This window comes from Danio rerio, chromosome 16 (assembly GCF_049306965.1).
Source record: "Danio rerio strain Tuebingen ecotype United States chromosome 16, GRCz12tu, whole genome shotgun sequence".
NCBI lineage: Eukaryota > Metazoa > Chordata > Actinopteri > Cypriniformes > Danionidae > Danio > Danio rerio.
This window is the reverse complement of record NC_133191.1, coordinates 7,684,520-7,705,261: the sequence shown is the minus strand read 5'-3', so window position 1 is coordinate 7,705,261 and position 20,742 is coordinate 7,684,520. Positions and strand designations below refer to the sequence as shown.

General features: G+C 35.7%; 1 protein-coding gene and 1 long non-coding RNA gene across 2 annotated transcripts in view; both read left to right on the top strand.

Annotated features, from left to right (window-relative positions):
• Positions 1-7,012: 7,012 nt before the first annotated feature.
• LOC137487874 (uncharacterized) lies at positions 7,013-9,903 on the top strand. The gene is made up of 6 exons (XR_011006642.2): positions 7,013-7,070; positions 7,391-7,496; positions 8,503-8,629; positions 8,806-8,891; positions 9,202-9,244; positions 9,342-9,903. It is a non-coding gene; the product is annotated as an uncharacterized lncRNA (long non-coding RNA).
• Positions 9,904-10,531: 628 nt separating this feature from the next.
• Positions 10,532-20,742, top strand: part of foxo6a (forkhead box O6 a) — a 51,557-nt gene continuing 41,346 nt past the window's right edge. Inside the window, exon 1 of the mRNA XM_684949.7 lies at positions 10,532-10,976. Coding sequence (XP_690041.2) covers positions 10,551-10,976 — 426 coding nt within the window. The 5' untranslated portion in view covers positions 10,532-10,550. The remainder of the gene's footprint in view (positions 10,977-20,742) is intronic.

Sequence of the window (20,742 nt, the reverse complement as noted above, 5' to 3'; positions counted from 1 at the left end):
CCTGTAATTAACCTAGATTTGCTCTGCCTGCCCTTGGGAATGCCTGGAATGAAGCGTGTTAAGACCGTGACCTCCGTGTTTCTGCTTTTCCTTGACAAAAGGATGCGCAACACATGATGCATTGTAGAAAGCTATAAAGAGAACACCCAGTTGACACCCTAGTGCTTTAACGTGCTCTTGTGTTGAGCTTGATAATATCCTGAGTGTGAGATCACAGTTATTTGCGCACATTTCTGGGTTTCTGTGGGTGTATTGTGTAAGGCGAATGTGGCCGTGTTGGGTGGAGACAAAGACAAACTTGTATGTGGATTTGGATTGCGGTGAATTATGTCACACTCGGAATGTCTAAGTGTGTTTCTACCCTTCAATCCTTTAATTCTATCCTTTTTCGCATTTGTTCTGTAATGTAATCAAGGCTGTCCTCTGTTCCTTATAGCAAACTCAACTGTCATGACTGTGCAAAGAAAACTGGTTTACACTATATCTGTTTATCCACAATTGGTGATTCTTGATGGTAATTATGTTGTCCTTAAAGGAACAGTCCACTCTGCATAATAATAAAAGCATCTAATAATAATAAAAAAAAAGTTTCGATAACTTAATTTTCTATTTAAAACTTAGAACACAATGTATCTAGAGAAGAGTCCAGAAGATCGGATGAATAAATTCAACACTCAAAAAAAAAAACTTTTGCTGCTTGTACAAACTACTTGTTTCAAATGAGTTAAAACAACACAATTTTTAAATTTTTTTTTTTGGGGGGGGGGAGGGGGGGGGCAATTATTATTTTTTTTTTTTTGTTCAATCCACTTTAATTTGTAAAAAATAATTAACTTAATCAATTTGTGTTGGGAAAACATGAAGGAATTGTGTGGAACCCAGATTTTTTTTTACAGTGAATAATGGTAATTTTTTAACATGTCATTGCATCAAACACATTCATTTTTATAATATATATATATATATATATATATATATATATATATATATATATATATATATATATATATATATATATATATATATATATATATTAGAGGTGTGAACCTATACTGGTCTCATGGTTCGGTTTGGTTACGATTATCATGCCTTCGATTTGGTTCAATTCGATATCTCGGTGCATCACAGTGCATTGACGATGCTTTCCATATACAGTGTTATATTTTAGAGGGGAGGCTATAACAACGTGTCTGTATAACCACACAGTACCACACTGTCTCTCATTCAAACACATACACAAACATAGACAGCAAGAAACAAACACACACACACACACACACTTAAACCCTCGCAACAGGGAGAGCTCGTGCTGAGCGGAGCAGAAAAACAAAAAAAACGGAAAAAAAGAAGCACTTTTCCGACGGCCCCTTACTGAGAGCTCCTCTCAGCGTGAGCTCTCCCTGCTAAACACATATTGCGAGGGCTTAAACGGAGCAGTGCTCGTAATGTCGAGCAAAAAAAAAAGAAAGACAGCTGTCAAACATAACCTGCTTTGTATTTTTGTAGGAAACACACTTTAGATCTTTTTAGGGTAAGAGGTTTTTGAGTTATTGCCGTCTATCAATGAATGTGTGTCAGGAATATCGAAAACAAAACCAACTGAACCGCGCTCCATTCTGGCGCCCCCCATAGATATACAGCACCCTTAGTCCAAGCATTTGCCTATGGTGCCTATGCCACGGACCGGCCCTGAGTTGGCTGAGTGTTGTAAATACCGGCGCTCACCTCCCTCGCGACAGAGCGCATAGGAGATAAATGATGTCAGTACATAATAACCGGTTATGATTATTTCTGAACCGATACCTTATTGTCCGCGTCTGCATCGCGGTGCACCGAAGAAACAATTAATTTTGACACCCCTAATATATATATATATATATTTATATTTATATATATATATATATATATATATATATATATATATATATATATATATATATATATATATATATATATATGCTACCTATAGTCTCTTTTAATTACAGTTCAGTCTTGAAATATTAGTGCACTTTTATGCTGTCCAAATTAAAGCGCAATAATAAGGAATACGTCAAAGGCCATTGTTCATTTAGCTGATTTATTTTACAGGAAGCAGCGTTTTATTACTGGTTTCATTTTAATGAAATATATCTTGATAAAGGACACAGTGGTGCCAGGATATAACCACTATACCACTAACATAATGAAGCCCCCAATGAAATGGCGAGCAATATAACATATTAAACATTGTTGTGAAACGGCTGTGGAAACTGCAGTCTGTCATTTAGGCTTGGGTTGTAATTAGTCAGGCTGGATTTGCGTGTCTGAAGCTTAGTCAACACAACCCTGATCTTATTCACCCCGAGCACAAAGAATGCTCTGAGTGCATCAGAGGACGACTGTGAAATGACTGACCATGCTTGAAAAAGAAGTATCTATGCACTGTAAATAAAATAATAGATATATTTTCTATACTTTTACGGAGTTTTTTTTGCAGGTTAATGGTTAATTTAAGGTAAATGGTAGAATTACAGAAAAGACTAAATTCACATATCCAGTGTAAAATCACTTAAAAAAATGTGTGTGGAACATACCTGTCAACATTGGGATGTGAAAATAAGGGATATGCCCACCATAATAAGGGATTCCACCCCCCAACCCAGAACAGACTCACATTTAAGAGCAAGGGGCGGCCCCTGGTGGTTGGGCGGTATGGATTGCGTATAGGGAGGCTCGGCTCTTTAATGTTTCTTGCCACCCTTCAGAGAAAATAGGGGAGAAATACAGGAAAATACCTTTACATGATGATAGCGGGATAAAAGTGTAAAATACGAGAGAAACCTGGGAAAAACGGGATGGTTGACAGGTATGGTGTGGAACATCCAAAATTATTATTATTATTTTTTAATTTTCAGCAGTTTATCAGTACAAACACACACATACGTGTGTTTTAAAAAGTTTTTTAAGACTTTAAAAACCTGCTATCAGGGAATATTTTTTAAAAATTATGAGAATTAATTATGCAATCAATTAATGAAAATGGTTGATCAAACAGTTTCTGACTATGTTAGAAATGCTTGATAAACTGTTGTCTAATATAAACCTAGAATAAAGCCCTAAGCACATAACAGAAGGTGCTGACATGTTAATTATGATGAATATTCATTTAATAAGGCGATGCGGTGCAGTGGTTAGTGCTGTCACCTCACAGCAAAAAAGTCGCTGGTTCAAGCCTCAGCTGGGTCAGTTGTCATTCACATGGGTTTCCATATTTCTAAATCTATGATTTACAAAAGACAACAACAAAAAAATAATAATACTTGATACAAAATAGCTTATTCCAAAAAATATGTCAATTTAGAACAAGAGTCATTCCACGAGTTCACACTCACAGATATTTGACTGAATAGAATATGCGTATTTGGCGTGCTGTCCGGGGAAAGGACTCTGAGCTCAGGAAGACATCCTAACTCGTGTTGTTCCAACGCAATCTCACAGCAATTCGTAACTTTTTGATTTAGTGGGTAATTTTTATGAATTCGTAGGATCTAGTTCGTACAATTTAGTACGATTTGCTTGTTACCCAATGATGGTTGGGGTAAGGGGTGGGGTGGGGTGCCACGCCTCCTTTTTAACCGTACATTTTCATACGACTGAACTCGTACAAATTTGTACGAATTAGCAACTAAACTGACAAAACGTAAAATACTTACGTTTCCTCGTGAAATTAGGCTGGTTATTCCCCTTATCAGGATTGAGATAGGGCCCGAGCGCAGTATCTAGCTCGCCTTCAGAACGCTCCCCCCACAGATTTAAATAGGTCTAGGGTTTAATAGTGTGGAGTTACGGTGGTGGAGTGATGCTGAAGTCAAAAGAAAACAAAGGTATGACGTGTTTGACTATATATAGGGGTTTGGTCTTGAGCTACTTGGAAAATAGAATGATTGTCTGTGATGAATTAGCCTCGACAAAGACTGATCATGCTCCTCCCGAAAATTTGTTCATAAAACATTACTAGATATTTACAGTCTGTCAGTGCACGCCCATGGAATTGATTGTAAATGTAAATATTTAATCCTAATCTTTATGTCTATATTAATATTTATAGTGTAAAAAATAGATCTGTTAGATATTTAATAAATACAGATCAGAGACTGTCATGAGAACTGGTTTACATTTCATCTGTTTATCCACAATTGGTGATCTTTGATGGTAATTATATTGTCCTTAAGGAACACTCCAATATTTATTTCTCAAAATTATTTACATTGGTTTGGTATCTCCATTAGCATCTCGTTCAAAACTGACCAAAGAGTTTCAATAATTGTTTTCTACACTGTAAAAAATGCTGGGTCCCACATTGCTCAACAGGCTCATTATGTAAACGTACCACTATATACATTTCTGGAGAGTGCCAAATACATCCCAGGAGGTAAGTTATTTGGCAGTTTTTGTTTCCGCAAATCCACCAGAGGCCACTGTGTATGCATTTTGAGATCTTAAATTTGTTCCATTCGCGATTGCTGTTCCCACGTAAATCCACCAGAGGCCGATGTGGACTAACCGACTGACTGACTGATCGACTGAACCATCCTCCTCCATCCCTTAACCCAACCAGTAGTGTTTTCAAAAGAATTAATTGACCCGTGCACCCACTTCCCTGAACCCAACCGAAAATTTTAAAAAACAATCCAGAAAAAGAAAAGCCCTCGCCTGATTTTTAACATGTTTTCAGATTTTACCACATTCTAACCTTATTATTTACTTGTTTATTTAAATTTTTGGCTTCTGTTTTCTTGAACCGTTCTTCAACAGGCTCGAACCCTGTTGTCATGGTCAGCTCCTCTCTGCATCTCAAGTTTGCCAACGTACAGAGGTAAGGGGCCAGCTGGTAAGCACGAAACATTAAGTTTTATAGTACCCATGCGTTCATTTTTGCATAAATCTATGTTACACAGTGAGAATTTCACTCATATTCTGACATTTTCACCTTGTATATTCGGTGATTTTGGGGCCCTATGCTGGGCCCAAGTCCTGAAATGCACCCTTTCTACTATTATCTGATTTTATTTATATTATTTATATTTATATTGTCACACAATCTTATTTTCTATTTTTTAAATTAATACATTTTAAGTTTTTCCTGGGGCCCTAAGCAGTCACTTACCTTGCTTATTGGTTAAATCCGCCCCTGTATATACTGTAATTTAAGCAGACACTAAAATCAAAATCTCTCTCTTTCTCTTCCAATTTAAATTGAAATACATTTTTTTTTTAAATGATCGGCCTGACAAAAGCTTTAAATATTTTGCCAAAGTATTCACTAAGTTTAAAGTAAAAGGATATATAAAAAGATTCATAATAAACTCTCTCTCCGTGTCAATTGAATTGAATTCAATAATTGCTTTATTGGCATTAAAATGTAACAAATGCATTGCCAAAGCATCATTAAAGTTTACATAAAAAAGAACATACATATATGTTTAAAAATAACATAGTAAACACAGTTAATAGTAGTAGTAGTACATTTTTTTAAATATAATAATTATTAAATAAAATAGAAATTAAATTTATGGCGAGAAAAAATACATGTTTTGACATTTAGGTGAACTGTTCCTTTTAGCAGCTCTTTTTGACTAACAATTTCTTTATACGAATAATAAATTACGCACAAAAGTACTACAGGAGAGATGTCTTTGTATGGCCTTTTATGTTTATTTTATGTTTTTTTATGATAAATATTTAATGCAATAATTTACACAAATCTGGATTTGCAGTTTAAACAGGATTCTGACAGTCACTTCTTTTTGTTTCGTTTTATGTTTACTTTTTTCTAAACTTATGATTTACAAAAAAATAATAGTTGATACACACACATAAAAATCCTCTGCCCTTAGTTTCTTTTACAAATGTCAGTGCCGTCCTATGGAATTAACTGTAATTTCAAATGTTTAATCATGATCTATATTAATATTTATAGAGTAAAAAATCAATAGGCCTGCTTAATCTGTTAGATGTTTCTATAAATACAGATCAGGGAATATATACACTTTTTATTCATAGAATATCTTTATTTTTGTATAAATCTGTCTGTCACACTGACAGAATTCCAAATTCCACTCATATTCTGACATTTTCACCTTGTGCTGTATACACCCACCGGCCACTTTATTAGGTACACCTGTCTAAATGCTCGTCAACGCAAATTTCTAATCAGCCAATCACTCGGCAGCAACTCAATGCATTTAGGCATGTAGACATGGTCAAGACAATCTGCTCCTCAAACCGAGCATCAGAATGGGGAAGAAAGGTGATTTAAGTGACTTTGAATGTGGCGTGGTTGTTGGCCTGGGTTGAGAAACTATACTCATCTACTGGGATTTTCACGCACAATCATCTCTAGGGTTTACAGAGAATAGTCTGAAAAAGAGAAAATATCCAGTAAGCGGCAATTCTGTGGGCGCAAATACCTTGTTGATGCCAGAGGTCAGAGGAGAATGGCCAGTTCCAGCTGATAGGAAGACACAGTAACTCAAATAACCACTTGTTACAACCGAGGTCTGCAGAAGAGCATCTCTGAACACATCCTTGAAATAATTTAAATAATCTAAAAATAATAATAATAATAATTAAATATAAATAATTAAATTAATGACAAGAAAAAAATACAACATGTTTTTATATTTAGGTGAACAGTTCCTCTTTTTCGACTAACAATTTATTGAAATCAATAATAAATTATGCACAAAAGTAGCACATGAGAGATGTCTTTTTACTACCTTTTATTTAAGAGGGGAAAAAATATGTATCTCCAAAATATATACTATATTAGCCTACAATCAAAACGGAATAAAGCACAACATGCATGCACAGCAAATTCATCAGAGTTAAATTCTCGGTGTTGAAGCATTTCAGAGTAAAGTGTTGACGTTAAAGAGTTAGATTTTGATAAATGAATATAATAAGAGTTAGAATTGATTTTATTCAGTGCGAAATCAAGGAGTTATCTTTTCAACACTTGGTGGTGTTATTTCCAACATCCGGGAATTCATGCAGCCCCAGTCACTGAAGAATTTTCCAGACGCCATTTGGTGAGTCAAACTACCTAAATGTTGGTATTTTACTGACTTTCTCTAAGGAAACACAGTTGTAAACATATTGTTAAGTTAATAACTTTAGAATGGAGTGACAATTTTAAACTTCTGCGGTTCATTCATGGCCGTTTGTGTATCTAGCTTAACTGCATTACTATTGACTTCTTTTCAAGAATGTTTTTATATATGCTCACGCATACATAGTGCATAAAAACATCAAATGTACATGTTCAACACAATTCTGTCTCGCTTTATGCCATTTTGTGCGTTGTTACCCATCTGTAAAATAAAATCGACACTTCTCCTTTAATTCGAAGCAAACTAGCGAGGGAATACCCGGAGCCGCCTAGCCTACTCTGCCCGGATGCTAACGGCAACACAGGACGGTTTCCATAAGCTCTGGAGAGTTTCTAAACATATCTGGTGAGTAAATGAACATATGCTTACTTGTAAAAGGCTTCCTGACTAAAACATATGATTGTTTGTTATTCGTGTACGTTAATTTGGTTATTTTAAACACCGCGGCCCTTTTAAACTGGTTCATTCTTAGCCGTCTATATACCGTTAGTCCATAGAGTCGCGTGATAACGTAACTTACGCTTGAATTATATTAAGCGTTGACAACCATTAAAGTCGGAATGTTAACATTAATGTCTTTAAATGACCGCGTTCGCACTTTCTCAGACATTTAACGTTACAGAAGTCTCCCGGAAGTTGCGGGACTAACGTTAACGTTATCCCGCAAATGCACAGAGACTCCCAGATGCCCAAGTAGATGACCGCAAATGAATGATAATCTCCCGGAAATCGCGCGTCTCCCGCCTGGTCATTAAACACTTTGCACACCCCTCTCCGCCGCATCCCTCCCAGCTCTTCAGGTATATCGCGCGCAAGTCACCCCCACCGCTCTTCAGGTACGTCGCGCGCAAGTCACCCCCACCGCTCTTTAGGTACGTCGCGCGCAATTCATCCCATTGCTCTTCAGGTACCCATCTCTCCCGCTACCTCCCGCAAATCAACTCTCTATCCCCCGAAAATGACTTTTCCCAACTAGGGATGTCTGACGTTAGTAACGTTAGGCTATTTCTGTAGTCAGGAACATCTTAGTCAAGCTTTTTCTCCAGCATGATATTGTGCTTAAAACTATAGGCTAAACTTAGCATGTACTGTTCACAACATTTCCTTTTTATTAAAGACAATTTAGTGCGTTGTAAACAGCCACCTGTCTGTAAAATTATTCAACTGATTCATATTTGAGCAGCCTAATGATGATACAGGTTTCATTTGTAGATTTATTGTCAATAATCAACATCTGAATCAAAAGATATCTGAAAAAGTGTGAGGCATACTTTGTGATGTTCATCTCTCCTTTTTATCTGAAGGTTATGCATATGTGTTAGATACTAATTTTTTGTTGTTTTTTTAACAGCCACAGTTCTCTGTACAATAACACAAGACCCTGTGACGGTGGCTGATTAGAGACGGATGGTGTATTTCCAGAGTTGGTGAAATGACCAAGCACACCTTCTTGGTCATATGTGGTGATAATAATGAAGGTATGTTTGATAAAGTTCTGTATTTGTTTCACAATAAGCTGAGAGGGTATTAGAGCATTAGAGAATAACAAATGACATGAAGGTGATAAGTTTTGTATTGTGGGTGAACTGTTACTTAAATAATGTTTTGCTCTTTGCTTTGCACTTTTCCTCTTCTGCGTATCCTAATATTTTAGATTATATTTGGACCTGAAACATCTGCTAGACTCCAGGAAAGGTGGCGTCAATACTGGACCTGAAAGGGCCTAATAAGTTGAATCTGGTAAAGAAACATGCACGCGCACACACACACGCACGCACACACACACACACACGCTTACAGAAAACTTTAAGTTTATGAATATTTTTTACACTGTGGCCAATATTTTGGGGAAGTCAGCATCACTAAATGATATAAAAGATTTTAAGATCCTCTAAATTTTGCTCCAAGTGTTGTGTTAAATTCAGGATTCTGGACAGACAGCTGCCTGTTTTTCCAGTTCTACTCATAGTGGTTAATCTAATTGTTTTTGGAGATCCAACAGTGATGTGTGTGTTTTTTCTACTTTTCCATATCCTGTCACCTCAAACAGCAGGGAGAGTCAAGATGTGGATCATCATGTAGATTTTCAAAAGGTGAGTTTAGATTTCTTGAATGTTTTATTTACTTTAAATGTTCTTTTAAATATATCATAGAATTTGATTGCAATTTGTTTTCAAACATTTTTCTTAGTCATGCTGGAGTCTTGAAGAGTTCTTAGATGAGCTTCACCCTATATCCGTGCATCAGGAACCACCAGACGAGCGATCAGCAGCTACTACATCGTCATGAATAAAAAGGTCATCCTGTGGCTGGGAAGCACTTCATTCACAGGACATGCTTGATGAGATTTCCTAGCTCCAGTTTGTTTTCACACAAGTTTACAGCATTTATACCTTCATTTAAACTGCTGTGTTTGATATGGAGGACCAAGGAAACACCAGAAGTGAAAGATTTGCACGCCAAGTTGTTTAAAATGTAATTTCAGAAAAAAACTATGCGTTCAGAAGAAAACTATGAGTTCAGAAGAAAACTATGAGTGACGCTATATTGAACTTTCAAATTGCTCTGATGAAACATCAAGTTTGGACCAAAGGACTGAAACAGCCTTTTTGAGCACTGGTCACACATATTTTGTTGATACTGTCTGTACTAATAAAACATTTAAAGCATATTTGACATTGTTGCATTTTAAAAACTGAATGAATTGTTGAAGTGGTGAATGTTTTCAAATAAAATGTTTTTTCTTTTGTAATTTACAGTCTATTTGACCTTTTTACCATATTTACACTCAAGAGAGTTGAATAAAATAACAATATATTACACCAGGCGGTGTTAAATATAGTTACATTTTTTAACTCTGCCCAGAGTTAAAATTAACCCTTACTTCGGTGTCAATGTGCCAACCCTTTTGAAAGTGTTGATTTAACTCTGTTTTGAGTGGACCCCATGAGACACTTTCAAAGTGTTGAAATTAACACCCATAGAGTTGTTTTGGGTCCCCATATTTTGCTGTGTGGGGCTTTTCCAAACATTTCCCGACGTTCATTGTGAAGTTTATAGTTCTCATTGAGTGGAACTACAGTATAAAGCTTTTGTCATCTGTTGCTGCTCCAGTTCTGCCTGCATGTAACAGGCAATGGGAGTATGATGAGGAGGAGGAGGAGGATGCTGCGGTCAGAGTGAGTTAAAACCGGGATGGAAATTGAAGATGAGCCGCTGTCTGAACACATGCATCCCATTATTCCTGCAAAAGCCAGACTCACTTCAACATGATGCGCTCTCATTTACAGCATCCTCCTCTCTCCCGCCCTGTGTAAGGTGGACTCGTTGAGGCGTTTCTCAGAATATACTTGATCACCTGACGACATCTACCTGCCATCGGTTTCTTAAGCACAGAAGATGATGATAGAGGAGGATGAAGCGGAGGCTCATCAGGTGGATATGGAGTCGGAATTGGGCAGCGCGGCTCGCTCCTGCAGCTGGACGAATGACTTCTCGTGTGATGTCGTGAACGCGGATCTGTCGCTCAATCTCTCCATTTTTCAAGTGGATTCGGATCGTGCTCCTTCACCGTCGTGCAGGAGGAGGATGATGGTGCTGGATGCCGGAGGATTTCACGACTTGACCGGAGCCGCGCTGCGCAAAACCAAGGCGTCCTCCCGGCGGAACGCGTGGGGGAACCAGTCGTACGCGGAGCTCATCACCCGGGCCATCGAGAGCACACCCGACAAAAGGCTCACCCTGTCTCAGATCTACGACTGGATGGTCCGATATGTGCCATATTTCAAGGATAAAGGAGACAGCAACAGCTCTGCCGGATGGAAGGTATGCCTATCGTGTTGTATGATACATGCATGCATTCAAGCACAATTCACGTATGTTGAACAAGTGACACTTGCATGTGGTTTTCTCTAAAAAAATCATAGCCACATCAATCACTTCTTATATTATTATTTGAAATGTAAAAAATAGGTGTTTTACTATACTGTATGTTTGTAGAATGTGCGTAAATTACGGGAAAATGAATATTCAGGGCGTTCAATATTGAGTCAATCCGAAAGTAATGTAAATATGATTTTGTTCTCTTACGTGGGAAATAGTTTTAGACTTTAATCTTTATAGAGCATTTATTTTATTATTATTTTTATTTATTATAATATTTATTATAATATCCAGCATTGTTATACAGAAGAGCAGTGTGGGAAACCAAGCATGCACAGAATATGGATAATTATGATTAATATTAGTAAATCTATACATTTTTTAAGTGGTTGATTATGATAAAGGTATTTTAGGAGGGAAACCCACTCATATTGTAATCATGCATTATCAGACCTGCTCTAAAATATGTGTCTAGTTGCAATAGTCTGCAATCAGTTTGATTCATTCCAAGCACTTGATTCATTGAGGCACTTTTGCAATTTCCTTTGTTTGCCAGTTTGAACCTCACACCATATTATTAGTGATGCACAGTTAAAGCACACACAACATTATTAATGCTTAGTTACATGTACCTGACTTTAATAACAGACAGAGAGATTATTAATCACTTGAACAGTGAAAATTAAAATGATGCATTGAATATACTTTTTTTTTTCTTTTAGCCAAGTGGTCGCAAACAATTTATAAATGCTGAATTTAAACAAACAAATTAAGCTAAAATCTACTAAATTTAATTAGTTTTTTTTTTTAATTTAGCCTACATAGTATTTGTAACCACTTGCTTAAAAAAAACTTAGTAAGTCTAACAAATATATATATATATATATATATATATATATATATATATATATATATATATATATATATATATATATATATATATATATATATAATTATTTATTTAATTTATTTTTTTAATTTATATTTTTTATTTTTTTTATTTATATTTATTTTTTTATTACAAATATAAATCATCTTTTATTTAGTTTTTGGAGGAAATGACAACATTCAGACAAGAAATGACCTTACAGTATGCCTTAAAGGTCTGAACTTGAGCTAATTTATGTGCATTGTCCCTAACCTGGCATAATTAAGAAATATTTGTAGGAAAGAGGCATACAGAATGGTGTTTGTCTTGCTCAATATAGCATGTATAATTATTAGTGATGGAAAGTTAAAGCACACACAACATTAATAATGCACAGTTACATGCGCCTGACTTTAATAACAGACAGAGATATTATTAATTACTTCACCAACACTGAAACAAAATGATTCATTGGATTTACTAAGTTTTTTTAAGGTAAGTGGTCACAAACAATTTATATATGTTGAATTTAAAGAAATAAATTAAGTTGAATGCTATTAAATTTAATTGGCTTGTTTAAATTCAGCCTAAATAATTATTTTAAAACCCCTTACCTTAAAAAAAAAAAACTTAAAAATATTTTTTTTACATAGAAATCATCCTTTATTTAGTGTTTGTAGAAAATTACCAAGTCTGAACATTCAGAATAGAAATGACCTTACAGGATGCCTCAAAGTTCTGAACTTGAGCTATTACATGTGCATTGTGCCCAATCTGGGATAATTAAGAAATGTTTGTAGGTAAGAGGCATACAGAATGGTGTTCGAGTTGCTCAATATACCATGCATCAGTAACCGCCTGAAATATAAAAGGCTGAGGGTGTGTTCACAGTTATTTAAAACGAACTCTGCTTGCTCTGTTAGTTTGGTTCATTTGAATCGTTACGTGTGAACACTGCCTCTTGAACCTGAACCAAACAAGCAGAGTCTCACTTCCAATTAAACTCCGGCGCGGAAAGAAATACCTCTACAACTTATTTATTCATGCAGATGTTCTGTAAGTTCTCTCAGAAAGTATAAATAATGCATTGCCATTATCGTTAAATATTTTTAGGTTAGATCCAAAAATGACAGCCAGTGTACTGTCTGAGTAGGTTCAGTACTCTTTGAATTTAAACTGATTTATTTTGAACTGCTAATGAATATGAATGTGAAATAGTAAGCGTATGTTGTCATAATCACGTGACTTAAATGGATTGACTCTCATTCATAAATTATCTCATGTGGCCTTATGGATTTCATTAGGAAGATTTGCTCATTTTGTGCAGCCCTTCACTACTTAAACATGCATTTTATTTCAACACACAAGTTAATGATTATTCAAATGGTCAGTCAATGCACAAGTCCTTAGTACAGTAGTCTCAAACTCAATTCCTGGAGGGCCACAGCTCTGCATTATCTCCACCCACCTCCAACTCACCTGCTTAATAGTCTCTAGTAGAACACCGTTGGATCAGCTGTTTGATTAGGGTTGGAGCAAAACTGTGGATGGAGACCTATGTCTTAGCAGTATTAGGAAGAATGATTGTGCTTTTATATCTTTAGTGTTGACCCTTTGTTGTTCTTTTCCCCCTTATTTTCATTCTAAAATGTTTTCCAAACAGATGACAGCAATGTTATAAAATGATCCCCAGTCATCAGAGAAAATGACTAAACGTCATCACTTTATAAAGAAACCCTTCTTGTGCTCATATTCTGCCATCAAAAAGCAAAGTGACAAAACTGAGCCAAGGTTAAGGTCTAAAGTGTGTGTTGTGGCATCAATTCTGTCTCTTGGTTCAATTTTGTCCTGCGTCAGAGATAAATAAAATCCCTAATCTGCATGTTAAACTGGCTGGTGTAAAAACTTTAAAGGCATTTTTCCCTCAGCTTTAGTGTTCGCGTAGCTACTGCTCGCTGCCTTTGTAGGGCAGTATAGTCCTGTAGTTCACCATTGTTGTAATGGTTGTCAACTGCTCAGACCGTACACACACTATATACATGGATTATAATATAATTTTCACAATCTATTATCATAAAAAACCAAAAGAGATGGGAAGTAACTAAGTACAAATACTTTGTTACTCTACTTAAGTAGATTTTTCTGGTATCAGTACTTTACTCCACTACTTATTTTTCTGACAACTTTTTACTTTTACTCCTTACATTTTTACACAAATATCTGTACTTTCTACTCCTTACATTTTTAAAATCGGACTTGTTACTTTTATTTTTAAGTGTTTGGTGGTGCAATCTATATTATTTCTTTGTCATTGCGCAATTTGAAGTGCCTTTTTAATGCAGTCTGTCTATTTTTTTGTGCCTGCGTGCTGCAGTGTGTGGCTTTTTCAACCTAGGCTATCACGTGCCGTATGCAGGCTAGTTTATGATGATTACTATGGGAAAGGCAAGGATGACTACAGAGGGAGACGGTGAATATAACATGACTGATGTTGCCCTGTTTACTTGGTTATAAGACACATTTTGCTCAATCAGATCACAGGTAAACAAGAGAGAGACATTCCAGTTCAAAAATATGCCTTACAAATGCTTAAGGTGAACAGTCTTTTGTCTTCATACTGCACAGGATTTCTCTGATCTTTCAATCTAATACTGTAAAAAAAAAAAGATTTGTACATTGAGTTCTAAAACAATCAAATGTGGGAGACCGGATATTTACCTAGTAAAACTAAAACGTGTATTAGTAATGGGTACTTTTTTACTTAAGTACATTTTTGAGGCCATACTTCTTTACTTTTACTTGAGTACAAAAGTGTTGTCAGTACTTCAACGTTTACCAGAGTCATTTTAAACATGAGTATCTGTACTTCTACTAGAGTAAAGGATTTGTGTACTTTTGCCATCTCTGACAACCAAACACATACAGTTTTTCATTTTGAGTTGGGAAATGGTGTTGTGTAGCTGGCTTCTTAACGGGATAGTTCACCCAAAACTGAAAACTCTTTTATTAATCGCTTATCTTCCACTTGTTACAAACCTATTTGGCTTTCTTTCTTCTGCTGAAAACAAGACAAGAGCTGCGTCCCAAATGGCACACCATACACTATGCACTCATGCACTATGTACTTATGCACTTACACACTCAACAGGATAGTACATAGTGGCCTCCCAAATGGCACTCTAATGTTTTTTTTACTAAGCAGAAATTCAAACCGTTTCCCTGATGACGTTTGACGGTTGCCAAATCAGTGAAATAAATGACCGAATTATCAAATAATACCTGCCGTGAGTATTGCTGCATTCACCATCGGGAGGCGCTATAATCTCTCTCATAGGAGAATTTTGCTTTCACCATCCAAAATAAATAAAGTTATTCAACATGTGCGTCCAATAGCTCCGCCCCTTCCGCTACATAAGCAAACCTGCGGTCGTTGAGTTTGTGAAGTGTCCATCATTACACACTTAATTTTAGCGGCTGAATATGTGCATCATCCGGGTAGTTAAAGTGCACTTATTATTTTTAGAGTTTTCAGTGTGAACACACTACTTACACTATTTATACTACTATAGAATAGTGCATAAGTATGCGATTTGGGACGCAGCTAAAGTTTTTTGAAGACTGTTGGAAAGCAGCAACAGGAGTCATTGACTTCCATAGTATTTGTTTTTCTGCTGTGGAGGTCAGTGGCGATTGATTTTCAACATTCTTCAGAACATCTTGTTTTGTGTTCAAAAGAAGAAAGAAATTTATTACAGTTTAGAACCACTTGAGTGTGAGTAAATGATGAGGAAATCTTCATTGTTGGGTGAATATTTTTTTCTTCTGAAGAAAGTCTTATTTGTTTTATTTCGGCTAGAATAAAAGCAGTTTTATTTATTTTTTTAATAAGTTTTAAGGTCAAAATTATAAGTCCCTTGAAGCTATTTTTTTTTCAATAGTCTACAGAACAAACCAGCGTTATACAATAACTTGCCTAATTACCCTGCCTAGTTAATCTTATTTACATAGTAAACCACTTAAATGTCACTTTAGGCTGTATAGAATTTCTTGAAAAATATCTAGTCATATATTATTTACTGTCATCATGGTAAAGATAAAATAAATCAGTTATTAGAGATTTAGAGAGTTATTAAAACTATCATGTTTAGAAATGTGGTGAAAAAAATCTTCTCTCCTTGTATATATATTTCCATGTATCAGATTTCTGTGTGAGTATAGGACAACTGCTGAACATTTTTACAGACACACTGTGCATCCCATTACAGCATGAAAACTGTGGTTTTCCACTTGAACTGTATTAGAAGAAGACAGATTGACTAAAGTATCCTCACAATGGACCCTCAGTCTGCTCAGCCCTAATCGTTTAGGCTGAATGTAAGCTCATGTCATTTAAATAAGCAAAGCGTGTCCCCTAAATCCTGAGGGAGACTTAGCTGCATTAACAGCCTTCTCCTGACTGCCCATTATACGTACATCTCTAAAAACTTGTTGAGACGTGTCCTGACCCATGTGTTAAAGGCCATCTTTGTGTCTGTCTTTGCTTTGCCCTGAGTAATCTACTACTACTACTACTACTACTACTACTACTACTACTAACAAAGCCTTATAACTAGGACATGATACCAATATGTACCAACATGTAAAACAGATTAACAATTCGCTAGTAACACATAGCAAGACTACAGTTGAAGACGATATCATTAGCCTTAGTGTGAAGTTTTGGTTTACTTTTTTTTAAATGTTTTAATATAAAGACTTTTTTTTAAGTTCTTTTGCAGGTTGCAATGTCCCGAATTTTGCTTGCCAATCTTAAGCCAATTGTAATGAATTGAATTTGTTTTGTGAATTTCCCCGACCAGCGCAGAGCCCGGGGGACCAAAGTGAGTGCTCCGACTTGGACTTTCTCATGCACACATGCTCATAATTTTGTTTTGTCTTTGTAATGTCCTTTTAAAGCAGTTTCAGCAGTGAAAATGCAACCACACTGAACTGAAACTGAACTTCAAATCTGACGCAGTTTCAATTTACTAGAACTTCAATGTTAAGCTGCTTTGAAACAATTTACAATGTAGAATTGCTGTAGAAATAAAGAAGAATTGAATTGAATTAATGAAGGTATGATGTGTAGATGTTAGTACTTCAAAACATTGCCACAGTATATAACAGTATGGATAAATGAAGCATGGAAGTTTACTGTAAAAAACATGAATTTCCTTTACAGTTTACAATATTTTAAACATTAAAATCTGGCAACAACAGCAACCAGATTATTTATTTATTTTTTAACAATTATTTACAGTGAATGACTCATTTAAAAAAAAAAACAATATTAATTTATATTAATTTACCACCAAATCAGCTGCTGAAAATCTGTTTTGCCTCTACAAGAATAAATTATCTCTCTCTTTTTTAAAAATAGTAAAGAAATAGAATTTGAAATGTAGAAAAAAAAATATTTTATTTCACTGTATTACTGTTTTTTTTTTGTCAAATCTGAGCAGCTTTAGTAAGATTTATCTCAAAAACATGAATAAAATTTCAACATTTTTGACATAAAATATTTGACCTACAAGAAGATAGATGTTAAATATCCGCCAAATCTCCCAACAATGTCTGTACAACAACAAAAAACAACTCATTTTAAACTTTATTATCTTCCTTTTCAATCTGTGACGAAGTGTTTATCTAATCTATTGATGAATATTGTGATATCTTCACATAAATGATCGCCTACTAAATAAATAAGGATTCTCTTCCCATTATTTTATTCATTAATGTTTTTAAAATCCCTCCTGTGCATTTTTATCAACAAATGCTAATCTATCATCAAAAGAGTGTCATGTTAAAATGTGTGTGTGTGTGTGTCAGTGTGATGGCTGGTAATGTGCTGCCAGGGTATTGCTCGGCGGGTCAGTGCGGGTGCCAGCCAGTCAGTCAGACTGTAATGTGAAGTGACTCGAGTGTTATTTATAACATGTCTTTAAGGTCTTTAATGGCGCAAGGCAGCGGGGCAAAGAATCAGGAGCCAATGAGAGAGGGAAAGCTGACAGTGAAATAAAGCAAACAGGTTCTCATTTTGTATATAAAAACACACACACAAAAAAACTGAAATGTCTATCGTCTGATATTAATTTGATATAAAATATGGATATGTGGAGTGGACATGTCTTAAAAGTTTTCTGAAAATATGTTCTTGTGTGTGAATTCAGTCATTCATTCATTTTCCTTTGGCTAAGGCCCTTATTTATTAGGGGTCTCCACAGTGGAATGAATCGCCAACTATTCCAGCATATGTTTTACACAGCGGATACATTTCCAGCCACAACCCAGTACTGGGAAACATCCATACACTCTCGCATTTACACACACACTCATACACTACGGCCAATTTAGTTCATCCATTTCACCTATAGCGCATGTGTTTGGGCTGTGTGGGAAACCGGAGCATTCTGTGGAAACCCACAGCAACATGGGCTGCACACGCAAACTCCATACAGAAATGCCAACTGGCCCAGCCGTGACTCGAAAAAGCGACCTTCTTGCTTTGAGCTGACCTTCTTGCAGTGCTAACCACTGAGCCACTGTGTAAATTCACAGGGATTTATTTTTGACCTCTTTTATGACATTTTGATAAGTCATAGATGAGCACAATATATTGCTTAATAATCATAATCATGATAATAGTACAGTGTAAAATATCTGTTAAGCAGTTTCCGTGTTTTTTGTGATTTACAAGTGTTTTTCCTTTTATTTACGGTTGTGAATTGCATTATGGGATGTTAATATCTGCTTTGTCGACTTTTGATGATGAAAATTCAACTCTATAGTTTAACAAAGTGACTTTTATTGACATTTTAGTACTTTGAAATAATATAATGTAAAATAAATAATAATATAGAGAAAAAAGTCTGTGAAATAACAGAAAATGTACTGGCAGTTTATTACAAGGTTTTTGTTCCATAATATATAACACCATTGTAGATAATATATCACTTTAAACTGTTAAAAAAGTTAATAAAAGTCACTTTTCGAGGTTAAAATATGTTGAGCGAAAGATCAGGCTCCCACAATGGTACTAAAAGCATAAATAAATGTAGGGGAAAAAAATTATAAGCACAAAATATTTAAAACTTCTCATTTATGGATATTTGTAACATTGTATATGCGTATCACAGACATGTGTAATAAATTACATGTATTTTATGCATTGGTTATTTATCTAAATTTGACCAATCAGATGGGGGGCTTATATCTTTATCCCCACCTCCCCAGTAATTGCTGTTCTGCTATTTGCTGGAGAAACCCAAAGATGAACATGAAGCTGAAAATAAACACTAATGGCTGGAGTTGAGCAAAATGACAACAACCAATCAGAGGCAGAAAATCTGCTGAGGTTTCACTCAATCCTATTTTAGCGATCTAAGTGCAAAGTCTAAAGCACATGGCACAAAAGTATTAAGTACGTATCCAAATCCACTTTTGCTATTTTAAGGACGGAAAAATACAGTTTGCGCCCTGGCCCAGGGTCTAACAGAGTGTTTGCTTATTCTCTTAATGAGTTATGGGTGTGTTTTGAGCATAACATGCATTAAACCAATCAGAGTGTCATCTGCCATTAACTTTAAGAGTCAGTTGCATTGGGCTGTGGCCCAATTGATATTTACATGGCGGATTTTTTAAGTGGGAAAAACTGTTTGTTTCACAAGAAAACAGTTATACAAACCATCTGCAGCGCGAGAATAAAGAATGAGCCTCCACCATTTGACCTCTTTACTTTACTTTTACTCTTTACTCCTTTACTTTCATGGAGTAAGGAAATGGTGTTGTACACACTCCACTGAAGACATTCATTAGCCTACATGTTTAATTTAGTTTGTTAAGTGCAAATATTTGTTTTGAAACTGTTTCTAAATTCAGTTCTAATTTCCAGTAAACTAATAAATCAGCAATAATAAATAAGTGTGGTGTAAAAACACAAATCCAAACACATGTCCTATTCCTATGCCCCATATGGTGATGCAGACGTCTCCAAAACCCAACAGGTGGACAAATCTAAACTTGTTTTTATTAAAACAAATACAAATATTTATTTAATAAATAATTAGGCTAATAATAATTAACATTATGCGAAAGCAAATTGTCATGAATAAACTAAAAAAAAAGCCCCCGAGGTGAAGAAGGCATGGAGGCAGTGGTTTTTTGTAGAAAATAATAATTTATGTAACATTTTAATCTTTAAATTTTTGTCATATGTAAAGATATTTGTGTATTGCTGTACATCCTGTGTGTATTAAGCAATGTGTAAGCGTTTGGACCCACATAGGCACCAAACTAACACACTCTGCGCTGGACTTTAGACCAGCATTTAGTTGGTCAATGGCTCGGTCTATATTTCAGTTCCTCAAAATAGCTACCTGCCAATATTGCACCTTAACCACGTGAAGTTTTTCAAACTAATTTCTAAAGGAGCATGTGATATAATTGACCACAGCTGGCCTCTCATCTACACTCATAAGTTCATCTACACTCATCAATCAGATCTATCGTAACTCTCTATAAGTAGCCTAGCTAGATTTATTCCCTTATCTTCGTTTTCAGAAGAAACCACCCCTTTCTCCTTCTTTCCTCCTTTACAAAAGGGGAGCTCTCGAGGACCACCTGATCTCGTACTCCCCTCACATGCTCTATGGACCTGGCGGGAGCCCTGGGCTGAACTATCTCTGAGCTCAGGGTTCTCTCCTGGGACAGCATGCCAAACCTGCTAACAGTTGTCAAGCAATATCTAAGTGTGAACTCTTGAAACCTCCTTTATAGACCAGCACACCCATGAGTCTACAAAGT